Raw genomic sequence first — 17,593 nt, 5'->3', positions numbered from 1 at the left:
AACTGAGTAGGAAAAGGTGCAAGTGCAAGGAGGAATTGTATTTACAAGGGTAATAATAATACCCCAGCCATCTGGCTGGGTTTCCCCAGCCAATCTGGGCAGCTCCCAACAGAATAACAAAACATCAAACATTTAAAACTTCCCTAAACAGAGCTGCCTTCAGATGTCTTCTAAAAGTCAGATAGTTGTTTATTTCCTTGACATCTGATGGGAGGGCGTTCCACAGGGCGGGCGCCACTACCGAGAAGGCCCTCTGCCTGGTTCCCTGCGACTTCCCTTCTCGCAGTGAGGGAACCGCCAGAAGGCCCTCAGACTGGACCTCAGTGTCCTGGCTGAACGATGGAGGTGGAGATGCTCCTTCAGGTCTACTGGGCCGAGGCTGCTTAGGGCTTTAAAAGTCAGCACCAACACTTCGAATTGTGCATCTTCTAGGGATGCAGCAAAACCTGTGAACAGACACACACTTGGTGCACGCCAGAATTACCATCAAGGAGAGTTAGGCTAGCCTGCAACACAATTTTAATCCCTCAGGATCCATTCACATATATGGGAGAAAGTTAAAATGTAGATTCTGAAATACCAAGTTGGGAGCTAAACCAGCTCCTTGTCACCCGTGACCCTAGTGTCTGAGGCAGAAGAGGAGGCTCTTCCCTCCTTGCTAAACTGCAGCCAGTGTAAACCTTTTCTATAAACCTTGTGGGAGCCATTTAGAACTGGGTTTAGTGCTATCTGCATAGGCCCTCCCCTTCATTTGCATAGTCACATCCTGGGATTCAATGATAGGAGATGGTTTTTTAAAGAGATACATTGGGGGGGGGGGACAGACACAAAAGGTTGTTGTTTTGTTCTGGGAAGAACAACCGTTTCTGAAAATACACCTGCTGTTTTCGAAGTAAGTCAGTGAGAACGCTATCATGTAGCCTGAGGTACAAACTTCTAATTTACTGGGCAATCCATCTCATTTTCCTTAGATAAGGTTATTTTTAAGTGGGAAATGATGCAGATACAGAAACTGCTATATGCTGGGATGGCGGAGGGAAGAACTCTGCATTAAGACACCTACAGTGAGGGGGGAAAGTATTTGATCCCCTGCTAAATTTGCCCGCTTGCCCTCTGACATCTGGTAGTTTCCCAGTGTGCTGGAATAGTATTGCCTGGTAAACGCCATAGATTTCAAAAAACCATCTCTGGACCAGGTGGGGGAAGAAAGTCATGCTTCCTAGTAAGATGTAAGACTCCAAAATGGAAAACAACAACAACAATGCTACAAACCCACCATTGACTTACCAGATATGCCACGAAGGCCAGGTAGACAATGCTGAGAAGTGAAGCAATCACGTAATAGAGGGTTTGTCCCAGGCCAGTTACATACGACACCACAAAGTACATGTTGATGGCACAGATGATAAGAATGAGAATTCCCCCAGCGATCTTCCAGGCCCTAAAAGTCAAATTAAGAAACAATTATTATAGTGGGAGGAGATGAATTGGGAATGACTTGCAACTATGCAGAATGCCTGAGAAGTGCAACAGAATAGGCTTAATACTCAACCCCCTCCCCCACCCCAAAAAAGTTCACAAAAATAAAGTCATGTGACCGCATTTACAGAAACCACCTAATACCCTAGAAGCCTACAGGATGGGACTCTGCAGTGTGGGGGCAGGGGAAACTGATGTGGAAGAGCAGCCCAAGTGTGTTCATGTGTACTGTAAATACATACAAGGTGAATCTTTTAAAAGGGGCCCCGTGGAACATGTGTACTCTGTATCCACGGGGCCTCTTTTAAAGGACTCACCGTGTGTGTGTGTGTGTGTGTGTGTGTGTGTTTGTGTCTGTGTGTACACACACACACACACACACACACGTGTGTCTGTGTGTGTAAATATATATGTTGTTGTTGTTTAGTCATGTCCGACTCTTCGTGACCCCCTGGACCAGAGCACGTCAGGCACCCCTGTCTTCCACTGCCTCCCAGTTTGGTCAAACTCATGCTGGTAGCTTCGAGAACACTGTCCAACCATCTCGTCCTCTGTCGTCCCCTTCTCCTTGTGCCCTCCATCTTTCCCAACATCAGGGTCTTTTCCAGGGAGTCTTCTCTTCTCATGAAGTGGTATTGGAGCCTCAGCTTCAGGATCTGTCCTTCCAGTGAGCACTCAGGGCTGATTTCCTTAAGAATGGAGAGGTTTGATTTTCTTGCAGTCCATGGGACTCTCAAGAGTCTCCTCCAGCACCATAATTCAAAAGCATCAATTCTTCGGCGATCAGCCTTCTTTATGGTCCAGCTCTCACTTCCATACATCACTACTGGGAAAACCATAGCTTTAACTATACGGACCTATGTTGGCAAGGTGATGTCTCTGCTTTTTAAGATGCTGTCTAGGTTTGTCATTGCTTTTCTCCCAAGAAGCAGGTGTCTTTTAATTTCGTGACTGCTGTCACCATCTGCAGTGATGAGGTAGGGTGTGTGTGTGTGTGTGTGTGTGTGTGTGTGTGTATACACACACACGAGTGGTATTCTACTAAGTTTTACGGCAATGTAAAAGGTTTGGCAGCTGGCAAGTCACTGCATGTATTGCTTTTCAAGTATTTATGTGACGTGCTGGAAGTTGATTTTTTCTGTTACCTGTGGCAGCAGTGGTTGCACACAGCAGCCTGGCGAAACACAGAGAAAGATGTTGCCCAGGAGTACAGCAAACTAAAATGGACACGTGGTCCTGGCATCCCACAGAAAAGCTGCAAAGCTGCAGGTTCCACTGGTCATAATGACTATAAAACACAGTCCACACATTTGGGGGAGGGTGTCCCCTGCCCTTTTTTATTTATAGGGTGGGGAGAGAAATACTGTGTGCATACAGGCACGGGCACACAGTCCTATGCTCATCTGAAGAGTGTCCCTTCATAGTAATAAAGCGAAGCTTCAACTTGCTGAGGAATTACATCCAGGTGCAGAGATTTAAAGTGGCTTGCCCAAGTGACAACAGTTCCCAGATACAGTGGCACCTTGGTTTAAGAACAGCTTAGTTTATGAACAGCTTGGATCAAGAACGCTGCAAACCTGGAAGGAGGTGTTTTGGTTTGTGAACTTTGCCTTGGAATAAGAACGTTTCGCTTCCTGTTGAATGTGTTCCATTTGTAAATCGAGTCCCCCGCTGCTACGGGAAAGCATGCCTTGGTTTAAGAACGCTTTGGTTTAAGAATGGTCTTCCAGAACGGATTAAGTTCGTAAACCAAGGTACCACTGTACTGAGAAATATCTTCTCAGAAGCAATATTATGCATCTCAGTTTTTACCCTTCTCAGGTCCCTCAAGGATGTGCTATGCATGCAATCCTTCATACTTACAGGCCATTGGCAAAGTCATTCATCACAGGACGCAAACTGGTGAATGTGAGGACTGGAATTAATGCAAAAGGAAGCTGGAAAGGAAGAAAAAAAGGGGAGTGGGAGATATTGCTCAAGAAGGTATCCTAAACTTGGGCTTCCAGCTCTGGATTTCCTCCTAGCTGGCCTTACAAAACTCACCCTCAAGTCTATGATATTTCCCTGGAGGGTGATGGCTTGTCCCCTTTAGCATACGAAATAACCTGCATTGCACAGGTCTGACTTTCCACGTAGAAAACAAATGGGCCCTAGAATGCTAAACCAACTCAGTATGTGCTGAGTTTCCTTTCACTGGACTGCTAGGTTTTATTATTTCAAATCCCTGCTTTTGAAAACTAGTGCGTCGAACCTGGATTCCGTCATCCCTCCCAAGCCTTTCCGAGGGCAAATTTCGCTGCGGCCAGTAAATGTGCCCCCACAACTATTCTTCAGGACTCTTACCTGCAGGCTCATAAGAACGTTGAGGAAGTCGTTCATGCCGGTCAGGCGTTCCACATCTTGGAAAATGGCAACCAGGAGGGTGGGCGTGATGGCGATGGAGCGAGTCAAAACCACTCGAGCAAAGCGCGACCACTTCAGATTGAGGAACCCCTGAAACAAGCAATGGGGAGACAAATGACCCGAATAGCCAGCAGAGCTCAAATGTCATCAAACAACAGTTTGTAGGGTGGGATACGGGTACAAGGAAGACATTCTCAGGTTAACTAGCTAGTTTTCAGCTTAATGCTCAGAACCTTCACAAAGATACATTCGCAACCTTCCATTATTCTCTCACTTGATCATCGTTTACCTTTGTGTGTCTTTCATTTTCATAAACATCACTCCATGGTGATTTTTTTAAATAATAAAAAAACCCTTTTTATTTATATAATCATAAATGGAAAACCACGGGACGTGGGTGGCACTGTGGGTTAAACAACTGAGCCTCTTGGGCTTGCCGACGAGAAGGTCAGTGGTTCAAATCCCTGCAACGGGGTGAGGTTCCGTTGCTCGGTCCCAGCTCCTGCCAACCTAACAGTTCGAAAGCACGTCAAAGTGCAAGTAGATAAATAGGTACCACTCCGGCAGGAAGGTAAACAGCATTTCCATGCGCTGCTCTGGTTTGCCAGAAACGGCTTAGTCATGTTGGCCACATGACCCGGAATCTGTATGTATGACCCGGAATCTGTATGTAAGCTATACACTGGCTCCCTCGGCCAATAAAGCGAGATGAGCGCGGCAACCCCAGAGTCGTCCACGACTGGACCTAATGGTCAGGGGTCCCTTTACCTTTAAATGGAAAGCCATGCAAAGTCTGATTTTTTAAAAAAAGGTATTAAAAAATGCCATTAAGACAAGTTTTGTTCTTTGTTTTCTTAGTCCCAGCATCTGCTCTGAAGATGCTACACAGCAGCCTAAGTTATTGCACGCCTGCTTTTCTTGCATACACCAGAATTTCTTGCATACACCAAAAAGCATACACCCACAGGTAACTGAACTGTTTAGACCAGGTTGCGACATCTCCATCATCTCAACCTCACTCAAGTAAGGAAAAAGGTTCCTGGTTGACAAACAGAAGCCAACGTGGCCAAAGAGAGATGAAATACCTCCATGACAAATTGTCCAGAATATGTTCCCGTCATTGTCGAACTCTGACCTGCAGCGAGAATCCCGATAGCCCAGATGTAGAGAGCAGCCGGGCCAAAAGAACAACCCAGAACAACACCCTAGAACACAGAAGGATTCTTGTCAGTGATGTGTAAACGTAAAATTCTGAGGGGGGAGGGCAAATAAAGACTTACAATTTAGAGCTGCCAAGGCAGCGATCTAATGCAAGGGGGCCATTTTATTAAAACCGCTATTTAGATGAGGTTGGCCAATTTACTCAAACAGAACATGAACTTGAAGGTCAGGGCTACTGCACACATACATTAATTTTCATAAATACACCAGTGCCAAATGACAGTTACGTTGTCAACTTTCCATTTTCCCAAGAGCAATGAGCTTGAACTATTGCTTTGGATGGGAGCAGAAATAAAAAAAACCTCTCTGAGGTTGTTTGCAGAACATTAGACCATGGGCAGGCAAACAAAGGCCTGGGGGCCAGATCTGGCCCAATCGTCTTCTAAATCTGGCCCGCAGACATTCCGGGAATCAGTGTGTTTTTACATGAGTAGAATGTGTCCTTTTATTTAAAATGCATCTCTGGGTTATTTGTGGGGCAAAGGAACTCGTTCATTCCCCCCCCCTCCAGAATACAGTCTGGCCCCCCACAAGGTCTGAGGGACAGTGGACCGGCCCCTTGCTGAAAAAGTTTGCTGGCCCCTGCACTAGAGCAATGAAGGGGAGACCCAAACTTGTCTAATATTTACATCTCCTCTCTTGTCCTTCCCTGCTAAATCCAGAGGAAAAACAATGGCTGAAACATTGAAATCAAAACTTTTGCAGGGTTTTTTTTTTTTTACAGACAACATATGGATTGTTGCCCTAATGCCTGATAAAGCATTGTCTCCAGTTTGAAGTGGGGTTGGTGGGTTTTTTTTTGGGGGGGGGTGTCAGCATGTACTCCACCAGGTTCCCCAAGATCTTTGATAGCTCCTCTTTAACATTCTTCTGGAAGCTTGTTAAACCTTCCTTTTTAAGGCAGATTTGTTCACTGTCTTCAAAACGGAACATTTTACGACTCTGCATATTCGTGTTTTTCAGAGGTAGGTTATGATGGTTTTTAATTTGGACTATGGTGGTTTTTAATTTGATGCGGGTGGCGCTGTGGTCTAAACCACTGAGCCTGATCGGAAGGTCAGTGGTTCGAATCCCCATGACGGGGTGAGCGCCCGTTGCTCGGTCTCTGCTCTTGCCCACCTAGCAGTTCAAAAGCACATCAAAGTGCAAGTAGATAAATAGGTACCACTCCAGCGGGAAGGTAAACGGCATTTCCGTGCACTGCTCTGGTTTCACCAGAAGCGGCTTAGTCATGCTGGCCACATGACCTGGAAGCTGTCTGCGGACAAACGCCGGCTCCCTCGGCCAGTAAAGCGAGATGTGCGCCGCAACCCCAGAGTCGTCCACGACTGGACCTAATGATCAAGGGTCCTTTACCTTTTAAATTTGGACTTTTAGCCAGCATCCTTATAGAGCTGTGTTTATCACTGCTCTTTTTAAAAGTGATAATAGAAGGAGATAAAAGAGAATGTAGACACTGTACAAGCTAAATGTTAGAGTGTTCTGCTATTCCAATGGGACCTCCTGCACCCCCGAAAATCTGCTCTAGGGGGTGTCTCTGGAAGATTTGAAATGTGTGCTGGGAGGGGGGCATGGGGTAGGAGGAGGGAAAGTCCCATTGCACCAGTGGAAGTCTGCTTGCATAACATTAGATTCAACCTTTCCTTGGCTACACACAAGATTCTTCATGAATTTTAAATGTAGTCAACTTTGTTTGGGGGAGCAAAGGCTGAAACGATCAAATATGGTTCTGAGCCAAGCCCAATATTCCTTTGCTACCTCAATAAAAATGAATATGGCCGTTCAAAGACCTACTCACCCCTTTATAGATATCGACATCCAGGGTTCCATTTGATTGAAACAACGAAGGTGGAGCAAAGGTTTTATTTGCACACATTTCTTGCTGCAAAGACAAATTTTGACATGTTTCAAAAACTACGTTTTCACAAAGTCGATCCAAGTATGGGGAAAGGAACATATTGCTGGGATATGATATGATATGATATGATATGATATGATATGATATGATATGATATATGATATGATGTAATATGATGTAATGTAATGTAATGTAATGTAATGTAATGTAATGTAATGTAATATAATATAATATAATATAATATAATATAATATAATATAATATAATATAAATATAAATGCTTGGAGATTCCATCAGGATGCAGCAGGAGAAATGGGATGTAATAAAATAATAATAATAATAATAATAATAATAATAATAATAATAATAATAATAATTTATTTATTTATTTATACCCTGCCCTCCCTGGCCAAGGCCGGGCACAGGATGGCTAACACCAAATATATAATACATTAAAAACACAAAATCAAACAATTGATTAAAACACAGCTCAAAATCAGAATAGAATTAAGTGACCAACCCACGAATCACAGCCATGAAGGTAGGAATATTAAATATTCGCCAGGCACGGTCACCTGTGCTGGTCCCATATGTATGGTCGCTCTATTGATTCTTTTGAGATCCAAGCAACTCCCCTTTTCCTTGAACTGTTTCCAACAGGTCTTATAGGTATTTTGTAACCAAGAATCAGTGCTTGGGCTTGGCTTTCTCCCTTCTTTTCGCTCCAATCGCATTTGCTTTTGTGTGATCCTCTTTCAGGATTACTTATTACTGATCTTCTCATCCACTCAAAGGACGCTTTTTGACAGATGAGTGCGACATAAATGCTTCAAATATTGGTTTCGTTTGGGTGACGCCAAGTTACTGGTATAGATCCTGTTCCCTTCTGGGAATGCCTTAAAATTATGGAAGAAAGTGTACCAGAATAGAAACAGAGAATAGGGACTCACCAAGTCTTTGTTTGTCTTTCCGAAGAAGGCTTGGGCAAAGACCGAAACGACAAAGACGTTTATAATGAAGGAGATGAAGAGGGCAATGCAGGATTCTATGAAGAAATATTTGTTGGCCTCACTGACCTCCTTCTTGTTGGCCCGATTCACCTGTCGAGACTGGACGGAAAGAGAACAGGTTATCACAGCCTGCAAGAAGAGGTTTATTCAAGGCCGTGTCCAAGCCAACAGGTGGCATCCTCTGCGAATCCTGAATATTCACCCATCTTTTGAAGGTCAATAGTTAGGTGGGCTAGGCTGTGTACATAGGGTCTCACAGATACATGCTGTACGATAATGCACCTGTGACTACCCCGGCCTTTCGGAACAGAAAGTTAATGTACGGGAATTTCCACCTTGGCCTACCCAACATACCATACTTTTCGCTCCATAAGACACACTTTTTCCCTCCTAAAATGTAAGGGGAAATGTGTATGCGTCTTATGGAGCGAATGCAGGGGGGAGGCAGGCAGGAAAAGCCGCCAAAAGCTGCACACAAGCTTCATGCGGCTCTTGCAGGCTTTTCCTCAGGAGGGAGAAGGGACTGACGCGGCCAGTCAGTCCCTTCTCCCTCCTCGTAGAAAAGCCCGCAGGAGCCGCGCGATCCTTAAAGGGTGCACGGCTCCTGTGGGCTTTTGCGGGAGGTGGGGGAATTGCCATAGCCGTGCGCAGCCTCTCCCGGCTGGAGAGGCTGCGCAGGGCTAAAGAGGAAGCCAAGAAAGCGAGTGGGATGGATCCCACTCACTGTCTTGGCTTCTTTGCTCTTTGGGGCTAGGAGGGAAATATTATTTTTTTCCTTGATTTCCCCCTCTAAAAACTAGGTGTGCCTTATGGTCAGGTGGGCCTTATGGAGCGAAAAATACAGTAATACTAGAACCTGGGTCCGTCTAAGAAAGCTGAATCCTGGAAGATTCGGAACAGGGGGAAAAGAAAGCACTTCTTAATGCAGCCCATATGCATCTGCTTGGCCACCATGAGAACAAGGATGCTGGACTACTGATGTGGTCCTTTTTTAGTTCAAGATGGGAACCACAACACATTTTATACAGGAACGTGAATTTAAAGGGAAAACACACACCGCTGAAAACTACAAAGGTTATAAAGCTGTAAAATATCCCAAAGAGGGCTGTTAACTCTGTTCACTCTTCTCAAAAGAGTGAACAGATTTTAAAAACCTATCACAGGCTACAACAATCCCTGTGGTATCCTGCCAACATAACAGGCAACCAAGACTAGGGTTAAGGTAAAGGTAAAAGGTAAAGGACCCCTGAACAGTTAAGTCCAGTCAAAGGCGACTATGATGGTGCGGCGCTCATCTCCCTTTTTAGGCCGAGGGAGCCTGTGTTTGTCCACAGACAGCTTTCCAGGTCATGTGGCCAGCATGACTAAACCGCTTCTGGCGCAACAGGACACCATGACAGAAGCCAGAGCACACGGAAATGCCATTTACCTTCCTGCCGCAGTGGTACCTATTTATCTACTTTCACTGGTGTGCTTTCGAACTGCTAGGTTGGCAGGAGCAGGGACCGAGCAACGGGAGCTCACCCTGTCGCAGGGATTCGAACCGCCGACCTTCTGATCGGCAAGCCCAAGAGGCTCAGTGGTTTAGACCACAGCACCACCCACGTCCCTCTAACTAGGGTTACGGTAGCAAGCCACAACTGCTGTCTTCCTGGCCATGGAGTTAGGGGGGCCTGTGCCATGAGAGATGCTGTGGCTTCTTCCTATCAGCCGGCACGGTTGTTGTGGTGCATGGATGAATGCCTTTCATGGAAGGCTGATTTGAAGGCATCAATGGTAGGCACAATTTGACTGCTGGGTGGTGAGAGTATCTTTGGCCTCTTCTCCGCTCCCCCAGCATTATTACCATATTTTTCACCCCATAGGACGCACCGGCCCATAGGACGCACCTAGTTTTTTGGGGGGGAAATAAAGGGAAAAAAATTATTTTCCCCCCAGGTTCCTGAGCTTCCCTAGACCCCAGACCCCAGACCCCAGAACAGGCTGCTATCCACAAGCCGTGGGAGAGCTGCGGGAAGCCCGAAGCTTAGGGCATGCTGAGCTCAGCACGCCCCAAGCTTCTGGGTGCAGGCAGAGCTGCGTCTCCCACGGCTAGTGGATAGCTTCCTGAAGCCTGGAGAGCGAGAGGGGTCGGTGCGCACCGACCCCCCCTCGCTCTCCAGGCTTCAGTGAAAGGCTGCATTCACCCCATAGGACACACATTTCTCCTTCATTTTTGCAGGGGGGAAAGTGCATCCTATAGGGCGAAAAATACGGTATTTTAGCACAGCGAGCAGTATAGCAAAGGCAGCCATTTTAACTACACCACAGGATTGATTTCCCAGTGTGTGTGTGTACACAGACATGCGAGACGGAAGCAAGAGTGGTGCCACTGTGTCACAGAACAGGCGGCCGCTTCAGAAGCCAAGTGTGCGAAGGTTCTGATACGGAAGGGGGGGGGGGCATGTCTTCTTCACCTTCTTCTTCGCTACAATATATCAATTTATTTCCAATTGTCAATGTCAAAAGGGACTAAAATCTATAAAATTCATAGAAAATCAACGTGCCAATTTGCTCAATTTCTCTAGGACTCCATCACACCTCCCCTGTCCAGCATAATCCCTCAAGCAAGGTGTTAAGACCCTAATCCTGTCAAATCGCTCTGATCAGCCTTTCCTCCAGGCAATGTCAGGTGGCAGACTATGCATATTTGGGACCATTGTCTTCTCATCCCCAGGAAGTGTTTATCTGCGCATATCTCTGACTCTGCATATTCCCCCCTCCCTCCTCCATATGTTAATCTGTGTAACCCAACCTTTCCTTAATGTATTCATGATGTAACTGAGATGTATTTTGCACTGTATTCTGGGACATGGAGGGAGTTTCAAAAGTTCATGTCACCCCTTTCTCGCTGTTCAATCTCGCCTTGAACCTGTTGCGCAATAAACTTGGATCTTCTGTAGTTTGCTCCTGTGCCCGGCTGAGCTCATTTTCTTCCGCAGGGACCCGCGGACACTTAGTCCGACGAGCTGGGTGGCAGAGTAGCCCCGCACCCAGATTTTAGCCGTAACAGTTCACAAGTGTGACTTCGTTGTGTGGCATTCGTGAGTGTATGGTTATTTGATTTTTTTCCCAATGAATCCGGGGACACTTTTTTTTGAAGCTGAGTAGCAACAGGGAATCAGTAGTGGGGATGTTGAGGCAAAAGACCCTGGGCCCAAGCACACGTGCATATTGTATAAAGGTGCAAAGCCCTTCTTGCGCACCCCGTGAAACTTAAATGCGCAGAGTTTTTGAAAAACTGGGCAACAGTGCGCCACCTGCCCATGACTCCCGAGCCTCCCCCGATCTCCTGCCCCTCCTTTGTTTCGACTGAACGGGGGAGGCTCGGGAGTCACAGGCGGGCGGCTGTTGCCCAGTTTTTAAAAAAACTCTGCACATTTATGTTTCACAGAGTGCAAAAGAAGGGCTTTGCACCTTGCCTGGCAGAGAAACCATGCGCCTTGCGCCCCTCCTGGGCAGCGCCCGCCCGCCCATGACTCCCGAGCCTCCCCCGATCTGTCAAAACAAAGGGGGAAGGAGATCTGCACTGCCAGACATCCCTGGTTCTCCTTTGGCAGTGGTGGCGGCAGCAGCAAGCAGCTCCTGATGCCAGCCAGAGCCAACTGCGCTACCAGGTTGGCTCTGGGCTGCTGAGGCTGCCGCTGCCACGTTTCCTGGGGAAAGATTTGCAAATCTGGGGACGGAATTTGTCCGGGGACAGATTTGCAAATCCGGGGACGTCTGGTGAGGGGAAAGACTGAAGTGAAAATCGGCACAAAACAAGAACACCCCAACCTTACCTTGACCAGTGCAGAATGCAAGTACATGTTGTGTGGCATGATGACAGCACCTACGATCCCGACGGCTTGCTCTAGCTGAGGGACGCCACAGCCTTCACAGTAGGGCATGAACATCCCTTTCAACAACTGGCCCTGGTCTGGTCCCACCCTAAAATACTGTAGGGACATAGAGGATGGCTATTAGCACAGCTGGAATCGCAAGCAGCCTTGGGCAAGATACAGATGTCTACTTTTAAACCAATGCAGCAATGCCCTCGTGAGGTGCTTGCCCCTCCTCAGACAGTGCAGCCTTCCACAGACATTTACTGAACCACAACTCCCACTAACCCTGACCAACGGCCACGCTTGCTGTGGCTGATTGGAGTTGTAGTCCAAAACACCTGGAGGGCACTGGGTTGGGGAAGACCAAGACAGCAAATCTCTCTTTTCAGCCCACTTTTACATGGCCATGTTGATATAGAGCTACGGTCGCATTAGATCTATTCATCTGTACCCTTGGGGTGTAACAGATTTTGCTGACTGCACAGCTGCTGAATTGCAACTTATTACCAAACTTAAAACCATGGAGAAACCTGGTCTGAACAAAGACATTGGATTCTTATCTCATTATACATGACAAAGCCATTTTTCACCTTCTCACCCCTTGCTTTTCCCTGTAAGACCTATTGCAGTCGTTAAGAGTCGTCAACAGGCTCATCACAGCTATCTGCCAATCACCCATTCCCACCACCCTCCTGAGTAATACCCCTCCCCACCTTCTCACTATATAGAAGGGTCTGGTGACTTCTGTTTCAGTGTATCTGAAGAAGTGTGCATGCACACGAAAGCTCATACCAAGAACTAACTTAGTTTGTCTTTAAGGTGCTACTGGAAGGAATTTTTTTATTTTGTTTTGACTATGGCAGACCAACACGGCTACCCATCTGTAACTGCACAGCTGCCGTTTTGTTTTCATATCTGGCTCTGATGAGAAGTTCTAACAACATTTTATTGCTAATATTTTATTTTGTTAGCCACACCCTGTGCTTCCATTGAGAGGAAGGAGGGGATATAAGCATGATAAAAATAAATATGAAGGAAGGTGTGAATGCATCGCCACCACAAAGCTGCAAATTTCACCCCTGTGGGAAATCACAAGCTCATCCCAAACAATATGAAGACCACTTCTATGGCCAGTCAGACTATGTACCAACACTTACGTGAAACCACTAGAAGATGTCACATAGAATCATCTAGTTCAACATGTTTTGTTACATCCTAAATGGGAAAAGTCGCTTTTTAATCTCTAATGCAAAACCCCCACATATTAAAAAGGAACGTTACCTCATATCCAAATGTAAGGGCCATAATAGTAATCAGGAACCCGAAAAAAGCTTCCAGTTTCCTCAAGCCTGAAAAAGACACACAGGCGCCTTTTAAAAGATACTTTGGGAGCCAAAAGTCCTTTCATACAGTCCAGAATAGTGAAAGCATTTCCTCAGTGCCTCACCTCGTCACACTGGGCATCAGGTCAAGCAGCACCGTGCGCATTTACACACCGCACAAGTTGCTCTCCCGGGGCGGCATTCAACAAAATGACATGCATGCCGTGAATGTCCAGCACAGTGTGAGGCCCTTCCATTGCGCAAGGAGGAATCCTTGCACTGATGGAACAAGCGACTTAAGTGGTGCCTTGAATACAACTGTTAGGATGCAGCTAGATCAGCAGTCAAAATATATATTAAATATTGTTCCAGCACCCAGGACAACTATATTATTTTACTAGAACAGAAGATCAGCCGTACTTTAGGGACAGAGTGGTTCGCAATTGAAGCACGCCCACAGATGAACAGGTACTCTAATTCAGGAGAGAGTGGGGTGGACAGTCTTCAAATAATTTTAAAGAAGCAAAAGGGTCCATTGAGTGGTCTAGCACTGGGGGAAGAAGAGGGGAACCATGCTGGCGTTTCATTTCTAAAGACCCATATATGCTCCCTGTGCTTCAGAGGTGCAATGGAAACAAATTCCAATTCTAGCATGGGCAAACGCTCCCCTTAAGTCTTTCACAATTTAACAAGTTTGAAAAAAGAAAAAGGAAAACAGGCAATTGAAGAGGTGGGGGAAGGGCAGGTAGGAAAGGCTGAATTGCAGTGTCTCCAGGAATGAAGAGACCAGCAATTTTCATAAGCCAAGTACAGAACATTTTCCACAACACACACACACACACACACACACACAGAGAGAGAGAGAGAGAGAGATAAAGAGAGAGAGAGACACTTGGGTTGGTGTGGGAAGAGAACTCAGCAAAAGCATTGTGGCTTCTCTCTCAGACAGGAAGGATTCCATAATACTGAGTGACAGGTGCACACCTGCATCACAAAATGGAAACTCTTTCCAGCCCAATCCCATGACATTTACTTGAAAGGAAAGTATACCAAGCTCAATGGGCTTTCTTTCCATGAAAAGCGTACACAAGAAGAAGAAGAAGAAGAGGAGGAGTTTGGATTTGATATCCCGCTTTATCACTACCCGAAGGAGTCTCAAAGCAGCTAACATTCTCCTTCCCCTTCCTCCCCCACAACAAACACTCTGTGAGGTGAGTGGGGCTGAGAGACTTCAGAGAAGTGTGACTAGCCCAAGGTCACCCAGCAGCTGCATGTGGAGGAGCGGAGACGCGAACCCGGTTCCCCAGTCTACCGCTCTTAACCACTACACCACACTGGCTCCTAAGCCCACCAGCCCATAGAGCATTAGAGGCCATGTACAAAGGCTGGTTCTTTGGCGGAAGGTGAGGCAGGGAAGAGCGAATGGCAATACCAAACCAGGAAGTTGATTACTATAGGAACAAGGAAAGCCACATGAGAAGTAATTAATCATTTTGAATCAGTAGCCGTTTCCCATGCAAGACATCATGCCGCTGGAATCCACAGCTTTTGCAAAGTGGATTGCGAGACTTCACCAATCTGCAATCTGGAGAGCCATACGAGCTCTAATCCTTATTCCCAGCAGGGCCTCCAATGTGGAGTCTGTCTTTGCAAAGCAAGTCGCAGGCAAAAGCCCTTTTCCAGGATTTCACAAGCGTGCCCCAATGAATAGCAGGGCCTACTCAGAGTTGATTGCGAAAGTGCTCTTGCTCCACTCGTCAGATTACTAAGGACAGGAGGAGGAGCGTTTATATAAGAAAGGAGCTTACCGTATTTGTCCAGGAAGAGAAACATAAAGGTGTCAGCAATTGTGATGAGAACTCCGCCCCACAAAGGGATTCTGCAGGAAGACAAAACAGGCAGCGGAGGAGGTTTCAGGGTGTTCTAAGTTCATCGGCTGAAAACCAAGTGGGTCCAATCCCCCTTTAGGTTCACGGTCTGTTTAAAAATGTTGGGAAAGGTGGACCAAATACTTGCCTATTGAGAGGCAAAGAACCTGGGAAGCCTCATTCAACTGTGGAAGGGGAGGGAATCAGATAAGAGAAAGTCACAAGGAACGCAAAGCATGTTTGTTGAAAGTTTATGGGGTGAAACGCTGTGTTTTCCCAGTGATGAAAAAAAAAATGGGCAACTTAGCAGCAGCCTGGTTGCTACAACTGGCTATGCCCAGCTAAGCTCTGAATAGAAAACCAGCTGCCCTTTCAGGATGGGAAAGAGAGTGGGGCCAGGATGACAGTGCCATGCCTTTCGAACAAGGGCCATATCTTCCCTCCACAGTAGCCATTGTTTTTTAAAAAGCAATTAAATATTGCCTAGCAATTCTTAACAATAACACAAAAATTCGGTGTTAAGAAGTATTCAGAAAGGAACTGGAAGAAATACGGCAACTACAGTGGTGCCCCGCAAGACGAATGCCTCGCAAGACGGAAAACTCGCTAGAAGAAAGAGTTTTCCGTTTTGGAGGTGCTTCGCAAAACGAATTTCCTATGGGCTTGCTTCGCAAGATGAAAATGTCTTGCGAGTTCCTGCGGGTTTTTTTTCCTCCCCCCCCCTTTTCTAAGCCGCTAAGCCACTTATCCGCTAAGCCGCTAAAAGCTGCTAAGCCGCTAATAGCGCTAATCCGCTAAGCCGTCAATGGGCTTGCTTCGCAAGACAAAAAAACCGCTAGACAAAGAGAATCGCAGAATGGATTATTTTCGTCTTGCGAGGCACCACTGTATCAGAATGCTGTGGTAGCCCTGCCTTATACAGAGTCAGACCAATTTGTCCCTGTAGCTCAGTATTGTCCACACTGGCTGGAAGCAGCTGCTCAGGGTTCCAGGCAGGGGACATTCCCAGTCCCAGGGATTGAACCTGCGACCGTCGGCATGGAAAGTCTTTGCTCTGCCCACTGAGCTCTGGTGCTTTCTTCAGATGCAATCGTATAAAATAAGGGGCACACAGTTCCATTTAATTTATAGCCGCTGCATCCTGCCCTTCAGGGTGGGAGGCTTCCAGAACAATGGAAGAATATCAACAATAAGACATTTAGAACACAGTATACAGTTGTGACTTTTTTCTTTTTGAGAGGTGGCAAGCAGCAAAGGGCTCAGAAAAAAAGGTGAATAATATGACGTCAAGAAGTTTGAACATTCCTACAGGGGAAAGGTTTGAGATTTATTTTTCAGTTTGCCAGTGGCGATTTGTTACACAAGGACTAGAAATCATTAACATAAAAGGTGCAATAGATTATAAACATGGTCTCGCAACAGACGGTATTGTGTCAAAATACCCCTTATGTGGGACTGTGCAGTGCTAGGCTTCCCAGCAGACAAGGGCTCTGTTGGCGATGGAATTCCCAGTCTGGGGTACTGAATTCCTTTGCCTGGGGAATTTCTGAGCAATTCTGATGCCTCACTCAGCTTTCCAGAGTACAACTTTGCTCCGTTACTGTTGGCAAATAAAGGCTTGTTTATTTTTCAAAAGCTCTGCCAAAAAACCTTTAGTGGATCTCATTTCTAACTGCCCATATCTGCAGTGTATTTACTTACTCAATGTTTAAAATAAAATTAGGAGGGCAAGGCAGTGGTGAAGCGGGAGGATGAGGGTTTGCAGCAGGGGTGGGGAACCTGGGGGTATCAAGAACTGATTGGATCCCCATTCCCATCCGCCCCGGCCAAGTTGGCTAGTGGTTAGGGATGATGGGAGCTGTAGTCCAGCAACATCTGGAGGGCCATAGATTCCCTAAGGTAAAGGTAAAGGGACCCCTGACCATTAGGTCCAGTCGTGGCCGACTCTGGGGTTGCGGCGCTCATCTTGCTTTACTGGCTGAGGGAGCCAGCATACAGCTTCCGGGTCATGTGGCCAGCATGACTAAGCCGCTTCTGGCGAACCAGAGCAGCGCACGGAAACACCATTTACCTTCCCGCCAGAGCGGTTCCTAATTATCTACTTGCACTTTTGACGTGCTTTCAAACTGCTAGGTTGGCAGGAGCAGGGACCGAGCAACGAGAGCTCACCCCATCGCAGGGATTCGAACCGCCGACCTTCTGATCAGCAAGTCCTAGGCTCTGTGGTTTAACCCACAGTGCCGCCCGCGTCCCTAAAGATTCCCTACCCCTGGTTTATTCTACGTAAGGGGAGTGCATTATGGGAGAGCTGGTGGCAGCAAAGAGGAGACAGCATATGAGAGGAATGGCTTTGCACTACCAGAGCCTCTATCCTGCAGAAATCAGTGAGCTGGATTGCAAATGTTTAGAAATGTTGTGTGGACATAGCCGGCCAAGGCCTAAGCTGGTTCAATAATGCATTTGTGGAATCCTATGCTTGAAGGTTCTCCAGGATCCAAGGAAAAGACACATCCCAAAACCATTTGCACCATCCCTGAATATGGAAAACGAGAAAGTTGGGATGAATGGT

At 46.5% G+C, this 17,593-nt stretch overlaps 1 protein-coding gene across 5 annotated transcripts in view; it reads right to left on the bottom strand.

The window, feature by feature from the left end:
- The window catches only part of SLC11A2 (solute carrier family 11 member 2), a 67,116-nt gene that overhangs the window by 15,709 nt on the left and 33,814 nt on the right, over positions 1 to 17,593 (bottom strand). For all 5 annotated transcript variants that reach the window (XM_081844605.1, XM_081844606.1, XM_081844608.1 and 2 more), the window contains 9 exons: positions 14,965 to 15,035; positions 13,116 to 13,183; positions 11,793 to 11,948; positions 7,912 to 8,070; positions 6,902 to 6,985; positions 4,968 to 5,087; positions 3,823 to 3,972; positions 3,343 to 3,416; positions 1,288 to 1,441 (listed from right to left, as the gene is read on the bottom strand). In XM_081844605.1, coding sequence (XP_081700731.1) covers positions 1,288 to 1,441; positions 3,343 to 3,416; positions 3,823 to 3,972; positions 4,968 to 5,087; positions 6,902 to 6,985; positions 7,912 to 8,070; positions 11,793 to 11,948; positions 13,116 to 13,183; positions 14,965 to 15,035 — 1,036 coding nt within the window. The remainder of the gene's footprint in view (positions 1 to 1,287; positions 1,442 to 3,342; positions 3,417 to 3,822; positions 3,973 to 4,967; positions 5,088 to 6,901; positions 6,986 to 7,911; positions 8,071 to 11,792; positions 11,949 to 13,115; positions 13,184 to 14,964; positions 15,036 to 17,593) is intronic.

Source organism: Podarcis erhardii (assembly GCF_964252035.2).
Source record: "Podarcis erhardii genome assembly, chromosome: 2".
Classification (NCBI taxonomy): domain Eukaryota; kingdom Metazoa; phylum Chordata; class Lepidosauria; order Squamata; family Lacertidae; genus Podarcis; species Podarcis erhardii.
This window is presented reverse-complemented; position numbering and strand designations above follow the sequence as displayed.